The 17536-nt window shown below is 45.4% G+C and overlaps 1 protein-coding gene across 5 annotated transcripts in view; it reads right to left on the reverse strand.

Annotated features, from left to right (window-relative positions):
• PRRC2B (proline rich coiled-coil 2B) overlaps positions 1 to 17536 on the reverse strand; it is a 69466-nt gene that overhangs the window by 23463 nt on the left and 28467 nt on the right. For all 5 annotated transcript variants that reach the window (XM_054007732.1, XM_054007735.1, XM_054007733.1 and 2 more), the window contains exons 11-17: positions 16853 to 17045; positions 15872 to 16187; positions 13374 to 13567; positions 6552 to 6759; positions 5196 to 5418; positions 2382 to 4445; positions 127 to 326 (exon numbers count right to left, since the gene is read on the reverse strand). In XM_054007732.1, coding sequence (XP_053863707.1) covers positions 127 to 326; positions 2382 to 4445; positions 5196 to 5418; positions 6552 to 6759; positions 13374 to 13567; positions 15872 to 16187; positions 16853 to 17045 — 3398 coding nt within the window. The remainder of the gene's footprint in view (positions 1 to 126; positions 327 to 2381; positions 4446 to 5195; positions 5419 to 6551; positions 6760 to 13373; positions 13568 to 15871; positions 16188 to 16852; positions 17046 to 17536) is intronic.

The following is a 17536-nucleotide window of genomic DNA, read 5'->3' on the forward strand; positions in this document are numbered from 1 at the left end:
TGACATTTAAAATGACTTCAGTTTGAATCATGCTGGGTGTTACCAGTAACAGAAAGGAAGACATTCTAATGTGATGTTTAACTGGATAGCGTCCCTTTAAGGAGACAAACTAAATTAGACACTTACTTCCATAATTCAACTCGAACTGTGACATGGTCTCCCCCTTTTCACTTGGTCTCTGGGCTGTGGATTTAGGCTCTTTTTCCTGCTTTTTACCTGGCCCCTCTGCACTGTCTGAGCTGGTGCGCGATGATCTCTCTAGGCTGTAAACAGAGTGGCTGCTCCCACTTTTGGCATTACCCAGACCCCCACCTTCTTCTGGAGATCTGAGAGAAAAAGAGAGAAGGGGGGGGGTTAGGTTCAATAAGGACAAGGAGGGTGGGGAGAAACACAAATGGGTTAGCTTCTCCTAGCCACATTTTTAAACTAAGCTGGGCACAACCTGCACTTTTCCCTTCCCCACGCCCCCCACTCTCAATTGATGTAGATGCTGCTTCAGAGCAAAAGCCTGATTATGAGGATATTGTTGTGGGAAATGGGATGGAAACAAAACAACAGCATTTGCAGTGATGAACTGCACATGGTTTGTACTCTTAGCTGGTCTCACAGGGAGATTTACAGGCCTCTCTCTGTGCTGGTGCTACCAATGTCTACTACCCTTGTACAAAAGCTTTAAAGTTGCCCTGAATCCTCTTTACAATAAATGCATATTTTCCAGCAGGATCAGCTCGGGGGCTGAGAGGGAAAGGGAGGCAAGAAAGAGACAAACACTTAGCCAAAAAATGCCTCTTCCAGATTATTTTTCTTGGCAATTCTTTGCACCTCTGACCATCAGCTACGTGTCATTCCCTACAGTTTAACTGACAAGGGAGCACTGGGAAGCTGAAGAGAAGAGGTGCAGAGGATTAGCAGGACGATAGGAAAAAAAAATCTGGTTTAAAAAGAAGCAATATTTAGCAGCACATCTGTCTCCTCCTCCCCCTTTCCCTCACTTCTCTCTTCACCTGAGTACAGTTCCCACCACACACCCAGTTACTGGTATCTCAGCATACACCATTATTCTGTTATTATGGAGCAACTTGCTAATAATTAGCTGGGGGAGACAACAATCAAGTAGTGTCATCAAAGCAAGAATTATCTACTTCAGGGGTTCTCAAACTGGGTTGCAACCTCATTTTAATGGGGTCGCCAGGGCTAGATTTGGTGGGGCCCAGAGCCGAAGCTGAAGCCCAAGGGTTAAAGCCCTGGGTGGCAGGGCTCAGGTTTCGGCTTTGGCCCTTCCGCCCGGGGTGGCTGGGTGGGCTCAAGCTTCCGTCCCCCCCTCCTAGGGTCACGTAGTAACTTTAGTTGTCAGAAGGGGGTTGCGGTGCCATGAAGTTTGAGAACGGCTGGTCTACTTCAAAGCTTTAATTCCAATACAAAACATCTGTTCAATCTGCAGGAGGCCTGTGTCTCCAACAGCTATTGCTAAGAATAAGGAATCACATAGGAGTTGCCAGTCTGGAGGTCTACCTTGTCCAGTATCCAATCTCCAACAATGGCCACCACCAGATGTTTCAGAGGAAGGTGCAAGGAACCTCCTAATCCCCAGTAGAGTTTGGTTTAAACTCAAGGAAGTATTCACAGGAGTATTCTTACCAGCAGGTCCGTAACATGCAGCACGTTTCTATGAAAGGAGTGCTACCTTCCATTCATTGCCAAGCAGCAATGGTTTTGAAAAAGTCTATTCAAGCATGGCTAGACCCGGGACCTCCCCACACTGTGCACAAGCCACAGCTACTGCTGTGGATCTAGAAAAGCTTTGAAGTAGAGAAATCTACTTAAATAAATGACATTTCACCTCTGCATTCCCATCAGGTCATTACCGAGGAAATGAGCCTTCCAAACTTTCCACCACTGCCAGGGCCAAACCCCAGCTGGGATTCACTGGAGGAGGGTTGGAGAGTTTGGAGTCGGTGACCAAGATGTCTCTGTTAACTCTCTAGCACTTGAATTGATGGGATGCACAAGCGTGATCTGCCGTTGCATTATAGGATTTAAAGAGGTTAAAGAAGGGTGGCAGCTCAGGCAGCACCAGCCATTACCAACCACTCTTCTGAAACAAAGACAAGCTGGAACTCCCACCACAAGCAGTGTTCCAGCGAAGGCATCAGAGGTACAGCAGGCTCAAATGAATATACATGTTTGTGAAGCCAGTGAACAACACACAGATGGATAACTGGTGCTAAAAGTCATCTGTGTGTGATAAAAGGAAGTACAGCCAACATCTCTGCATGAGTCAACCCCTTCTCGCCTGCAAGTCCAGTTTGCCACAGGGATATCTGCACATGTGGTGACACGCATACACAGAGCACGTGTTGTACGTCAGACTTTGAGTTTACCTTTTGCTTTTCATTGGCATCCCATTCTGCTGGCTCTCGAACCGGGAAGCAGCTCCTCCACCGGCCCTTATCAATTGCTCCCCAAACCCTGCTGGTTCAGCCTTACGGCTCTGTCTGTCCACTAGGGGCCTCTGGCTCGAGAAACTCCTCTTTGCCAACTCTCTCTTCTCTCCCAAGCTGCCACTGGCAAGGCCGCCATCCAGCTGCGCTTCACTCTCCAAAACACCATCGCGTCTCTCCCGTCTCTCACTGAAGTCGCTGCTTTCAGACGCTGTCTCCCACTCCTCATTGGCATGATCTGACGAGTTCTGATAGGACAGCTCAGGAGACCTCCTGCCAGAGACACCATTCTTCTCCACCATGGTCAGCTTGGGTCTCCCGGGCCATTGGCTGGGCAACAGGCTGGTTCCACCTTCCTCGGGGTTCCACTGGCCGACAGATTCTCTCTCTTGTCTCAGGCGCCTGAATCGGGGGGGCTTGTCTTGACGAGGGGGACGCCGCCTCCTGAATGGCCTGTTTTCTATGTTCTCTTGATCTGCAGTGTAATCCTCCTGGAACAAGGGCCTTCTGTTGTCAATGTGATTCTCCTCAAAACCCCTGCCAGTGAAGGAGTCCGCATGCTTGTAAGAGTCTTGGATATAGTCCCTGTCAGACTGTCGCCTAATCCCAAAAGTGTCTGATGGAGGGCAGTGGCTGTACTCCTGCCATGTGGTTCCCCCGCTTCTGCCCTGCCACTGGGAAGGCTCCTTCGCCATGAAGCCCCTTCGCCCGTACCCAGAGTTGCTCAGTCGTGGGGGCAGAGACCTCCCAAAAGCTCTCGGGGCCCTCACCTTGGCATCAAGGCTGCTGTGATCATCAGAGTAGATTTTATTGGACCTCCAAGAATCTTTGAAGTCTCCCTTCTTCAGGTCGCTCTCCTCCCTCTCTAGGAGGGAGTTTTCATTGCTGTTTTCAGAACCTCTCTGCCGGCGCCGCTTGGGGAGCTCCTCGTACTCAGACCCTTCGCTATGTGTCTCACTAGCAATCCTGCGCCTGGGCTTGCCCCTCGGGAAGTCTTCCGGCTGATTGAACTCCCGTAGACCCCGCCCTCTGCTGCTTCTTTGGTTGTTATAGACACCCCTGCCACTAACAGCAGTGCCACGGCCTCTGAAAGTGAATTCTCTAAAGCCTCTGCCTCTCCCTCGGCCTTGGCCTCTCCCACCAAAGGCTTGTTCCTCATCGATAAAGATCCAGTTGTTTCTTTTTGTGGGAGGGAGGTCATTAGACTCTCTGGAAAGCTTATTCTCCCATGCCCTTTCAGTCTTCTCCTCCTCTTCCTCCTCTTCCTCTTCCTCCTGAGATTTCTCAGCATCTTGGGTGAAACTGGCTTGGGAAGAACCCTTTTCGTCCAGCAGGTAATGAGTGGAGTTTAGCAAGGTTGATGAATCTTCTGAATCATTCTCCACCTTATAGACAGGTGCTTTCTCTTTTGCTGGGTGTGAAACCTCTTCTCCTTCTAGTTTAATCTTCTCCTGCTCTTTCTCCTTCTCCTCAACCTTGAGGGCTTTCAGGACTGGTTTTTTAATTGGGCCAGATCTCCGGGTCCTCCCCATCTGCTCCTGGTGCTGACTGGTGGTGTTTCTGTTCTCAGGAGCCCAATCCGTCTCTTCAGCAGGTTGCTTGCTGGCAGCACCTTCTTTCTTCCATGGGTCAGCACTAAATGACTGCTCATCCCTGGGCACTTCTTCATCTGCCTCTGCTGCAGCTTCCGAGGATTTCTGATGGTGGTTGATGTCCCAACCATTATACTCAGGTTTTTTATCAACTTGTATAAAGTCAGACTCCAGGGGAGAACACCGTAAGCTTGCATGGCGGGCACCAGAAACGCATGCATCTTGCACGGTCTCCTGGTGCTGAAACAGAAGATCCTGGCCTATTCTTTGAGAAGATATACTGCTGTCAAAGTCAGCTTGGGCCTTCTTGTCAAAAGTGTTTAAGTACTCGTCCCCTCTCTCCTCAAAGAGATCTCGCTGGGCATTTATGCCCTCTGACCTTCCAGATGAGGCAGAGTAGGAGCTGTCACTCCTGAAAAGGAACCAGAACAAAGTCAGTCAGTCAGTCAATGTGATTGAAGCACAGCTCCAGGTCTCCAGGCTGAACACAGTACAAATAAAGAAATAAATGCAGTTTAGTTATCTACTTTAAATCATGACAGATCAAGCTATAAAATACTTGACTGCTGGATTTATTGATCTGCCATGGCCCCAGTCTGCGATACAAGGTCAGGCAGAGCTGATGAACAAAAGTCAGTGGTTTCTGCACAGAAAATAAAAACAAGGGAGGTATACTCAGGAACTGAATGTGGAGTCAGCCTCCAATCTTTGTAGTGATTTCAAAATTAGCAGCTTGATTCAGAGTCAGAGTGGTAAGGACCACTGATTAAAAAAATGAAATAAAATAAAAGTAAGACACCCATGAGTTAGCCAGAATTTTTGACAGCTGTCTACATAAGCAAAAACTGCCTCTCCCCACTTTGGGAGCTCCCGCAAAGCCCCAGGGCAGAAAGGTAAGGTACAGTGAGAATCAGTTAGAGTCTCTCTAGTTTTTAAAGTTATAAAGCTTTGATTACACATACTGGATTTAATCTTCTTATATGCAAGAACTCAATGGTGTTTTAGCCTATCACTACACAGCACTCAAGGGAACACAGGTGACCAAAAATACCTTCTCCTGATCTTTGAAGAAGTCTTATGGGTAGACCCCAAACCCACTCTTCAAGGGAAGAGGCGCTCCCAGTACAGTGTGAATGGCAGAATGGTATGGTTTTGCCCTCACCTGGTGTGCAGTCCCTCCATGCTCATGTTCTCGGTCTGTTTTTGATGTGGTAATGGGTATCCTTTGTTCTGCAGGGATGTGTAGCTTTCCTGGCCCCACACGGGGGCAGGATCCATGGAGGCAGCTTTCCTTTCCTGCTGCAACGATGGCTGACAGTTTTGCTCTTCAGACCTGCAGCCACTCCCATTGACGGAGTCCTGCTGAATCATGGGCTTCATAATTCCTGAACAGAAGAAAGAATTCAAGCTGTAACACTAGAGGCGCATAGCCAAGCAGCATTTTACAGCCTTAGGGCAGGTCATCTCCCTCTCCCTCCTGGGTGTTAGATGAATGCACCCATGGAAACCTTCTTTTAAAAAGGAAAACTGAGATCAAGAGATATATAAAGAGGAAAGCAATTGCCTCAGAATGAAAGGGAAGCAAGGATCCTTAGCCGCTATTTAGAGCGACTTTCATAGCCAAGCCTAAGCATAGCAATACAGAACTTCACTGGCCTGGGAGCAAGGAGCGGAGGGAGGGGGTAAGAAATACAAAATAACCACAAACATAAGGCACTGGTTTACTCATCCTACTGTTTACATGCCCATCTCTGGCAAATTAAATACGGGATTAATAAGTGCTAGGAGCATATAACCTGAGGCAGGACTTTTTGGCTTGTCCTACCTTTCCTTAGGGGATCTAATAAGGTTTTGAGAGTAAAACCATCTCCAGCCCACTCCTTTCTTTCCTTCTCTACCACACCAGACCCCTTCCCTCCATTCCTGCGGGGGGGTCTCTCCCTGCTAGGAAATGAGAGCCCCCAGGCAGCACATGACTAGGTGTGGGGGTACTCTTAGGCATTCCCAATGCCACCCCAAACTCCAAGTACACATCCTAGTGCTGCCTATTCATCAGTCCCCACCTCCCTTTTGACTCTTCCCAATCCCTGGAGAGGGTCGACAACAGAAAGCAAGGATGAGAAGTCTGGGCCAAGCTTACCTTGGCAAGACAGAAGACAGGATTTCAGGAAGACAAAGCCGATTGGGATAGCTCCTCCCTCGAAGGGTCCTAACCTGCATCTCAACAGCCAAAAACCCACCCTCTTGTCTGGCACAGCACTCCTCGTGGCCTGAAGCCTTAGGAAAGTGATCAATCCTCAAAGCATTATACACCTGGGGACTAGTCAGAACCCAAAAGAATGTCGCTTGCTCTTTGCAGTTAATTCTTTACAGGTAACTGAATGTAAAGGTCCCATCGACTCTCAGTCTCATGAATCTAAGTTCTAGGGAAAAGGCCACAGATATGGTCCAGAAACTGAGTCGGGATAGCATCGGAGAGTAAGAAAGCCCAGAAAAAAACAAAACAAAAAAATTCTACCTGAAGGATGAAGGGCCGAAGGGTAAAAATCCACAGGGGTACGGCCCTGAGCCATACGAGGGTCCATGTAAGACGGCATCATCATCCAGCGAGGATCAAAGCCGAGCATCTGCGGGTGTGGTGGGTAGAACGTACGCTGAGGATGGGAATGGGATGGCGGAGGATAGACCTGCTGTTGCTGCCAATGCTGCATCTTATACAGCTGCTCCTGGGTAGGCAGAACAATGAGACAGGTTAGCACAGACCTCAATCATTTGTAGATAGCAGGACCTGAGTCAGGAGCGCATTTTCTTTGGCGTAGGCCAGCTTGCATTATAAACTCAAAAGAATCAAAGAATGTAGCATCCTTCCACCTGGGGTAGGAATGACAACCGATGTGGGCAGTTCACTACCAGGTTTGATAGGGAGCAGCCTGTGCTTCTTTAGATGCATACGTCAGCTCACGCTGAATTGCTGTCTTCTTCTCCCAAGTATTCCTGGTGCTGCTAGATCACAGCATTACATTTCACAGCAACACATCAGAGACACAGGAGATTTTTAACAGCACTTTCCTGTCAAACACAATTTACTAATCTGGTTCAAATAATGTAGATGCTGCTTCTCATTGGAGGGAATCTGATCACTTGATATTTAGTGCATATAGATACTACTACTAAAACTTATTAACCAGAGAGGTTACATTAAAAAGGAAATAAGTTCAGTTAAGAGAACATTAAAATCTTATAGTATTTCCTATGTATTATTCTAAAAGATGAAGCAACCATGAGGTCATCCCATTCCACTACCCTGACAGGGCAGGATACAATCCCCTGATAAAGGAATAGAACAGATATTTATCTGATTTGACATATGATCTTAGCCAAAAGTCCAGGTAGAAACTACACACAGAAGGAATTTTATATTCTGGGGAAAACCTTCAAAATGTAACAAAACCAATTAGAACAAGTTATATTTATTGGTCAAACCTGATTCAATTTTTTAAAAACTATGTTTACAAAGTTACCAGACGCTGCAAATGTTTATTAAAAGGTCAACTCCCTTCTCGTCTCGCTGAACCCCTCGCTGAAATAATCGTGGAGTATTTGTCACAGTACAAGAGCTTCCACTACAGCTCAATATCCCAGAGCAAGATTACAACTTCCCTCAGGATCCAGCATTAGGAGAGAAGCTGGGAGGGACAGTAACAAAAGCAACATGTATTTAAAAAGACAAATCTCTTTAATAATAAGCATCAGGAACATGGCTAGCTAAGTAAGTTGTTTTTTCTACAATGTGCTCTCAATTCCAGGTATGCTTAGATGTGAAAGGCCTTTAAAAGATACCAAACACGACAATCTTGGGAATCTTTGCTTCTTGCTACTCAAACCATCAACAAGGATAACAAAGGGAGTCTAACATTTCACTTAAACAGACTCCCTGATACCAAAGGCACTGAAGACTTCAGTTCTTTCGTTCTAAACTAAATGAGCAGTACCAGGCAACTCTTGAGTCAGGATAATAGATTGAAGTAACCCATCCAACAGCTGCAATAAAATCAGGCTGCATGAAACAGTTACCTTTGAAAAGAGAGAATCTATTACCCCTAAAAGCTAAGCCACTCCACCAACCTTCCATGTAGGCCATTTCAGCAGCAGCATTTAGCCATTCTGTGGGATTACTAGCCACAACTAATACCATATGTGCTATGCATATGACTGAATTATCCACTAGAAAGACAAAAGGACTTTGGAAATTTTGCCTATATGACAGAGATGCAACCTTCCAGGCTAGCCAGAGCATTTTACTTCCTCCATGGAGACAACCAGATGAGAAAGGAACAAGTCACAATGCCCTAAAGTTCTGGCCCTGACACAACACCATGGCAATAAGGCAGGGGTCGGCAACCTTTCAGAAGTGGGGTGCCGAGGCTTCATTTATTCACTCTGATTTAAGGTTTCACGTGCCAGTAATACATTTTAACATTTTTAGAAGGCCTCTTTCTATAAGTCTATAATATATAACTAAACTATTGTTGTGTGTAAAGTAAATAAGGTTTTTAAAATGTTTAAGAATCTTCATTTAAAATTAAATTAAAATGCAGAGCCCCCCGAACCGGTGGCCAAGACCCAGGCAGTATGAGTGCCACTGAAAATCAGCTCGCGTGCCGCCTTTGGCACGCCTGCCATAGGTTGCCTACCCCTGCAATAGGGAATCCCTTGCCCACCATTCAAATCTGTCACACTGCAAGAGAGAGATAAGGTGGGTGAGGTAATATCTTTCATCGGACCAGCCTCTGTTAGTGAAAGAGAGAAGATTTTGCGTTACACAGAGCTCGTCTTCAGATCTGGGAAAGGTACTTAGTGTCACTGCAATGGAGTCAGCTTCTAGTTATGAGGTAAATCACAGTTCCAGCTCACAGAATGAGCTGTGTATTGGGAGACTGCAGAAGGAATGAATCCTCTTCTTCCAGCCCATGAAGCAAAGCAGGACTGCAGTAACCGCTGTGACTTCCATATAGCGAGGGAATGGAATGGTCTGGGAACCTACGTAGTCATGGCCCTGCTTTTAACATGACTGCGCCTAAATACCCTTTGAACTCTGGTCTAATTCTTCATATTGTTTTTATAATTCAAAAAGGAGGGCAGACAAATAGTTTACGCCCAGGAGTTAGGCCCTGATTAAGGTTGTACTGAACCAAACAGAAGACAGAGGATATTTTAAACATCAACATAAAATAGGTGTTGGCATTTTAACAGTTATATATAAGTAAATTTGAGCAGTTATTGTGCTGATTTTCCATATGAATATTACCCCCCCTAAGGGCTTGATCTTGAAAATATTTCCATCCATCTTTAGTCTTGTCTTCACTAACACGTTAGCTTCAAGTGTTGCTCCTAATCTGACTCCCATCCGCAAACAAGAATCTCTAGCTAGAGTTAAGTGATGCTTTACACTCGAGCGAGCTAGCTTGCCTGTCAGGAGGTACAGGTGGAAGCTTGAGTGCTCGAGCTAGGGACACAGAAGGGATGTGGCAGATCTGATCACTCTGTGTTGCTGTTTTACAGTGTGGTTACGCTCCCTTGAGTTAGGCTAGCCCAAGTGTAGATAACCTGAGCCAAATCTGCAGTGAAGACAAGCCTGTAGGGCTTTATACTGCTGTCCATCACCACGGTATTGTATCCATCTGTTGTCTCTTGTCTTATATTTAGTCTGTAAGCCCCCGGGGGCAGGGACCGTCTTTGTGTTCTGTGGTTTGTATAGAACCTAGTACAATGGGGTCCAGTAATACAAATAATAAATAGTAGTAGAATTTGAACACTTCCATGTAAAATCAATAGCAACAGTGAAGTGCCCAGTGAACTTCAAGGAACCACTGGCACTTCTCCCTTTTCACAGAATAAAAATCCCTTCTTGGGGTAGGAATTTTAAGATTTGTTATTGCTGTTGGTAGGGGTTAGGGGTTGAAAAGTGTGTCACTGCTGTGAATGATTCCTACCAGGAATAACGCCGATATCTGACTTCTATGGGGACCACCTACTGGAGGTAAGCAAAGTACTACACCCAGCATGAAGTGTTTGCAGGAGAAGCCGGGTGAGATTTAAAAGCTGCTTTCTCTCTCCCTGCCATAGTGCAGAAGTAACCAAACAGGAAAGATGACTCTATTCTTAGCTTTACATTTATCTACTGCACTGGAATCTTGGGGGAGAAAAAATTAACAAAATAAAGTTTATGACAGCAGGTTGTATTATCATTTTTGTCTGCAACATCCCTAATGGAATAGCAAGCAGTATAAGGAGATGAGAACCACAAGTGAAACTAACCTATCTGTACTAGCCACACAAAAGATGAAAAATAAAGCAAGACTTTCTAAAAAATATTCTTCCTGTGGTAATAATTCAAGATGTTATTAGTATGACAGGGAGGACATTTAGAAATATTGGATTTTGAGCTTGACAGCCTCCATTTTATATAAAGTAACTGTAGCAACCGTTAGTGCTGTATCTTTGAGTCACCAAAATACTTATCAACCACAATAATAATTATGGAGTAACATGACACTGAAGAGTAATTATTAAAACCCCAAGCTAAACATCGGGCTATATTAATTTAGCGATATAATTAGGCTTGGCAGACTTCAATTTTTATTTTTTAATAATTTTGATGGGAAAACATCCATGTTTATATTAAGCATTTTTTCAATTTTTAATCAAATTAAATTTGCATAGTTGCAGGAAATTGTGAGGGCATCAGACAATTATTGAATGACAGCAGACAATGAGATTCAAAAAGTTAAAAAGCTTTATAACTGTCAAAACACAAACTGTCAACATCACATGTTAAAATATCCTTAAGCTGGTTCTCAGTCATTTTTCTTACCTTTCCTATCTGTAAATTTCACGTATTGTATATTTTCTTGCCAGTTTTTGTGTGCGTGCGTGTGCGCGTGCGCACGGTGAAATCCATTTTTACCATTTACCAATAAAAAAAAAAATCTAATCCTTCCAAGCCTAGATATAATTACCCTTTTTGTAACCATAGATGCTCCCCGTGAGACTGATGCACAAATGGCTACTCTGTGAAAGATTACAATGAACATCTACAAAAAGAAGAACAGGAGTACTTGTGGTACCTTAGAGACTAACAAATTTATTAGAGCATAAGCTTTCGTGGACTACAGCCCACTTCTTCGGATGCATAGTGGGCTGTAGTCCACGAAAGCTTATGCTCTAATAAATTTGTTAGTCTCTAAGGTGTCACAAGTACTCCTGTTCTTCTTTTTGCGGATACAGACTAACACGGCTGCTACTCTGAAACCTGTCATTATGCAATGAACATCTAATCATTCCAAGCCTGGATGCACTCTTGTAGTGCTGCTCACACAGAAGTGGATAGTGGCAGCTATAAAGGAGGGGTGGGGAAATCATAGTTATAGAGCAATCCAGGCTGGGCATGGCACTGAAGAACATTCTGTAATGAAATAAAAACTTAAAACCAACTACACACTTAAAATTCAAACAAATAAGCTGAACTGAAGGAGCCAATACAGGACAAAAGAGATGGGGGGCAGAGTAATAGAAGGCAAGTAGCAGGCAAACTGCAAACACCATCTTTACACAGAACAGGGAGGAGGTGGACTGCGACACATTCCAGTTTCACACCCCTGAGACCCATTTCAGGCAGGACATAATCACCTGCCAACCGAAGATGCAACAGTGGGCTCTTCTAGTAGGCAGACAGCTGACCACATTCCAGAACATGGGTACAGAGCAAGGAACTCTCAGTAGATGTATTTCATATTAGAGTCCAAGTCTATTAAGAAAATAGACCTATTGCACAAGGGTTTGACTGCCTCCTGCAGCCTCCTTTATTTCCCCTTCCATGCATGCCTGGGCCTGTTAGCACCCACCCACTCCCTGGGGAGCGGAGAGATTTCTGACATATGTCTTGGTCAGTGGAAGTTAGGGGACATGATCACAAGGGGCCTGATCCAGCAAAGTGCTAAGAACACTTTGCTCCCACTGATCAGGCCCACAGTGGCAGTGCTGCATTGGAAGAAGACCCCACTGCTGCACCTTTAATTTTGGCCACGGGAAGAGGAATCCACCCCTCTGTGTGTATTTGACTCCGATGATCCTGGCAACAACCTTACAACCCAGAGCTCTGTTTTAAAAACTACATAACCCTAAAATGATACTGCCAGGAGGCAACACGACAAGTTTAGCATAGAAGCCAACACTTCACACATCATTGTCTAGTACAGTGGCTCCCAAACTTGGTTCGCGGCTTGTTCAGGGTAAGCCCCTGGTAGGCCGCGACACACTTTGTTTACCTGATCGTCCGCAGGTAAGGCTGCTCGCTGTTCCCGGCCAATGGGAGCTGCGGGAAGTGGTGTGGGCCAGGCCACCGCTTCCTGCAGCTCCCATTGGCTGGGAACGGCGAACCGCAGCCACTGGGAGCTGCGAGCGGCCATACCTGCGGACACTCAGGTAAACAAAGCGTCTCACGGCCCGCCAGGGGCTTACCCTGAACAAGCCGCAAACCTTGTTTGGGAACCACTGGTCTAATACTATTCTTTAAAGTGAATGGCAGAGACAAAGGGGCAAATCCTGCTCTCCCACCCATTGCTTCCCCAACCACAGAAGCCTCTAGATGTAGGACTGGAAAACACGTCTTACAATGAAAGGCTCGAGGAGCTCATTTTATTTAATTTAACAAAGAGGTGGTTACGGGGTGATTTGATCACAGACTGTAAGTACCTACACAAGGAGAAGAAATCTGATAATAATGGGCTCTTCAATCTAACAAACAAAGGTCTAAAAAAATCCAATGGCTGGAAGTTGAAGCTAGACTCATTCAACTATCAATAAGGCTCAATTTATTTATTTTTAAACAGTGAGGGTAATTAACAACAGGAACAATTTTCCAAGGGTTGTGATGGACTCTCCATCACTGGAAATTTTACATCAAGACTGATCAGGAAAAGTCCCACGGACTACAGGATGTTAGAGTAGAACTAGATAATCACGATGGTCTCGTCCAGCCTCATAATCTCAGAAGCTATGAACAAGGGCATGTAAGATGTGTGCAGCCTACACAGAAAATCTATATCCCCAAGTACAGCTCCGTAGGGGATTCTTGTGTCCAAGCATGCTGAAAGAGGAGCTAGGAGGAAGATTCCTGTTTCCCACCCCCTGGACCTCCCTAGCACAAAGCCTGGTTACTTGGTGCTGAGCATAAGATTTGGCCCCAAATAAACAACAACATTTGATGAGGGTGTGCAGTGAAGAGAGAGAAGGTGTGAGTGTGTTGGTGGAGGGAAGGCGGAGCTGTCAGACCTCTTACCTGCTGCTGTTGCTGCTGCTGCTGCCTCTGGAATCTTGGAGGAAGTGATTTCTGGTATTTATTGAACTCTTGTGCTGGGGACGTGGCTTCTCTAATCTCCTCCTCAGTGCTGTTTTGGGCAGCTACTGTTGTGGCTGTGGTTTCCTCTTCTAGATAACCAACAGAGACATCCTGTGCATGAAATTCAGAAGTAGCTGGGGGGGATGAAAACAAGATTGGATTAAGTTCTGCTGCCCACAAGAATAGTCCACATTATAAAGCTGCTAGCTTAGGCTACCTGTGAGAACACTGCACATACGACCTGTGAGCACATTGTGATTGTATTACACAGGTGAACTCGCCATTCCACTCTATTATACTCTACCATATGTACAGTATTTCAGCTGCTATCTTCCTTCGACCGCCCTAAAGATCATTCCATTTTCCTTGCTCTGCTCACACAACCCTCCAATGCTACACCATCCTTCTGACCAAGGAAAAATGAAAAATAATCCATTTTGGGCCCAATGCCACTCCTCACATTGACCACAAGAGTCATTTTAATGACAAGGCGCTTGCCCCTGCCCTTATGAGTCAAACACACTTTTTAGAATTTTTTAACCCTTGGTGGAGCAAGAGGCAGAGTTCTAGAGCACAGATCTCCTGCAGGACGCACAGAACACGGCCACTAATCAGCCAGTTGGCCTTTCCACATTAACTAAATGAGGAGTCAATGCTGATGCTGGCCGGGGAGCGCCCTCTGTCGGCCTTCTTTCTTTTATGAGGCACTGGGGAGTGAGACCCGTGCCTGACCAATGCCTTGGACCTGTGCGTGGAGCCGTGGGGGTGTCCAGGGTCCTTAGAGGAGTTCTTCCTCGGCACCGGCTCATACGTCGATGGTGCCAGAGCGCTGCACACCGAGGAGGCGGCGCTTGGGGCTGGGTCTGCCGCACCAGGGTCTGACTGAGGCCGAAATGCTGCCTCCATAAGCAAAACTCGGAGGTGCTGTTCTCTGTCCTTGAGGGTCCTGGGGCAAAACTCTCTACAGATTTTACAACGGTCCCTAAGGTGACCCTCCCCAAGACACTTCAAGCACGAGTGTGCGGGTCACTTCTCGGCATAAACCTGCCGCAGTCTGAGCACAGCTTAAAGCCCGAGGCATACCTGGAGCCGGGGAAAATGTGTGCGGGGGGAGCAGAGGGGGGAACCCCCAAAGGAAACTTATGAGAGAAAACTATCTATACTAACTAAACTACTACTGAATCCAACTATATACATAATACTGCGAAGCACACGCTTACATTCGTGCTGCCTTGTAGAGTGTAAGGCTACATTAATAACGAGCCCTTGAGGGCTCAGCCAATTGCTAATCATCATTTAGCAGTAAGGCATTCCCTGGGAAATATCCCACCCTCTGACTTCACTACCTCAACCAAGCTTCACAATCATCATTGCTATGTACCAGTATTAAATTGTTTGTTTAAAACTTACAGTGTGTGTGTGTGTGTGTGTGTGTGTGTGTGTGTGTGTGTGTGTGTGTGTGGTGGGGGGGTCTTTTGTCTGGTGAAAAAAATTTCCCTGGAACCTAACCCTCCCTCCCCCTTTACATTAATTCTTATGGGGAAATTGGATTAGCTTAAAGTTGCGTTTTTCAGGAACATAACTACAATGTTAAGTGAGGAGTTACTGTACATACACACCATTCTTTTGTTGAGAGCCAACTGCTGCTCTTCATGTGTATTTAAGGACCTACTTAAGTGTCACTGGTTGCATCAAATCTCATCTTAAATTAGTTTGTTTCAAATTAAGCTCTGAAAAAGACTACCATCCAAATTGAAAGTTTTTCTAAACATTTTCTACAGTATTTGCACCCTAAATACGGGGGGAGGGATAGCTCAGTGGTTTGAGCATTGGCCTGCTAAACCCAGGGTTGTGAGTTCAATCCTTGAGGGGGCCACTTGGGGATCTGGGGCAAAATCAGTACTTGGTCCTGCTAGTGAAGGCAGGGGGCTGGACTCGATGACCTTTCAAGGTCCCTTCCAGTTCTAGGAGATGGGATATCTCCATTATTATTATTATTTTTTATTATTATAAATATTGTAGTGTTGTATTAAAGCATGAAAACCTGAAAGCGAAATTGACTATATAAAGAACAATGGAATTTGAGGCTTTGTTCTCATCTAAATTGAGAGACAAGTAAAGAGAGGGCATAATAAGTAAATCAGACTGTAAAAATTCTGTCTAGTCAGGTAAGGTGTTGTTTGTAACTTGGATAAGGAAATTGGGGTGGTAGATTTTTTTTTTCTTTTTAATACAGTTTTTAATCAATTGTGTCCCTTTAAAGGAGGCCCTACGTTATTGACCCAAAATAAACGTTTAGAAAACTAGAAAAAATGGATCCCTTGTGATGTGACTCAAAGCAGCCCGCGACCGCTTTCTTTGCCCCCGCAGTGCGCGGTTACATCCTTGCTCAGCTAAAAGGCAATAATATAAACGCAAGGTGAGTAACATCTCCCTACCTCTACGGAACGTATGACCATTCTCCTGAGCCACCTTCTTTTCCACACTCGGGGGTTTCAGATCTTCATTCTCCACATGTTTCTGGGTCTCTCCTGTTTTCTGAGCCAGTTTGCATTTCTGATCCAGCTGCTTGAGTTTGGCAGCACAGGCAGCCAGGCGTTCCTCTCTGGCTCGTCGCTCTTCCTCCTCACGTCGCCTCCTGGCTCGCTCAACAGCTTCCGAGATCTCAGAGTGGACAAACTTCTGTCTCAGGGGCACCTTTTCTTCTTTATCCTCCAAGGACTGCTGTCTGAGAATACATCCCAGTGGGGGCTTCTGCCAAAGGAAGGAATACCCCACTGAGCATCATCTGAAAAAACTAGCCTCATGCAACTTAACCTTTTTAATCCCACACAAGGTAAAACCCCTCCCCTCCACCTACAGAGAACTGCTTAGCTGAGAATATGTCCACGACCCCATTTGGTTCAGTCTTAAATTGCTAAACGCTTAAAAAGTTTTTGGAAACAAAAAAACAAAAAAAAACCTGACCCCTGCTTTCTGATGGAAACTGATTGCCACCAGGCACAAATTCCAAAGACAGCATTACTAAATTGACACACACAAAACAAATCTTGGGGCAACCCAAGCATTCTGGCCCAGCTTAAATTCCCACTCTCCTCTCTCTACTGGGGGTGTTGCACGGGAAAATCTCTACAGCTGGGAGTAAAGGAAGTGCTTTGTATCATTCAGCAGTGCACCCACCCTCCAAATGATTAGGAGCAGAGTTGGTAGGCTCAAAAGAATATCCTCTTCCAGTCTTCCTGCCTGTTATGATTAGCTGCTCACTAAACTACTCACGCTTTACTCAGGTTTCATTTTGTCACAATGGGTGCTTCGAGCTAGACCGCCGTTTGTATAATTCAACATGGATTCTGAAGCAGAGTAATGTGTTATATTAAGCATCCTGTCAGCACAAGCCAATCTATGCAACTTCAACATACCTGATATTCTGATGCAGGGGTCCAGCCATTCAGCTTCCTTGAAGGCTGCTGGGGGCCTTGCACCTTGACAACTGACCGAGACAAACCAACTGGGTCACCCCAGTTCTTTCCTTCTTCCAGGGTGTGTTTAATATCTGCACTGTCTGCAGAGCTCAGGGACAGCTGTCGCTGCCTTCTGGGGTCCCAGCTGTTCCTGTTGTACAAATGCCATAGATATTACCATTTCCAAATAATCTCAAAACACATTGTCAACTCATTCATCAAGTCATAAGAAGGCTTGTTATACGAGCTACAATACAATGGAAAGAGGGACTAGAGAATCCAACAAACAAAAATACTTGACACGTATATTGGGCTTTTCGTCCGTAGATCTCAAAACGCTTTGTAAAGATGTGTAAGTATTAACGCCACCATTTTTACAGATGGAAGAAATGAGGTACACAAAGATGAAGTAACTTTCCCAAGGTCACAAGGCTTGTCAGTGGCATAACAAGGAACAGAACACAGGTCTCCTGGCGCCCAGTCACGTATCCTATTTATGCCACAAAGCTGTCTCAACGTAGATTTTGAAAAGTGGAATCCATGAGGTTATACCATAAAGTTGAGGGGGGGTTTAAGCCTTTGCTCTTGATGATTAGAGCAAATTTTAAATAGCCTATGATAATTTTTACACTTGTTGAAAGA

This window comes from Malaclemys terrapin, chromosome 17, assembly GCF_027887155.1.
Source record: "Malaclemys terrapin pileata isolate rMalTer1 chromosome 17, rMalTer1.hap1, whole genome shotgun sequence".
NCBI classification, from domain to species: domain Eukaryota; kingdom Metazoa; phylum Chordata; order Testudines; family Emydidae; genus Malaclemys; species Malaclemys terrapin.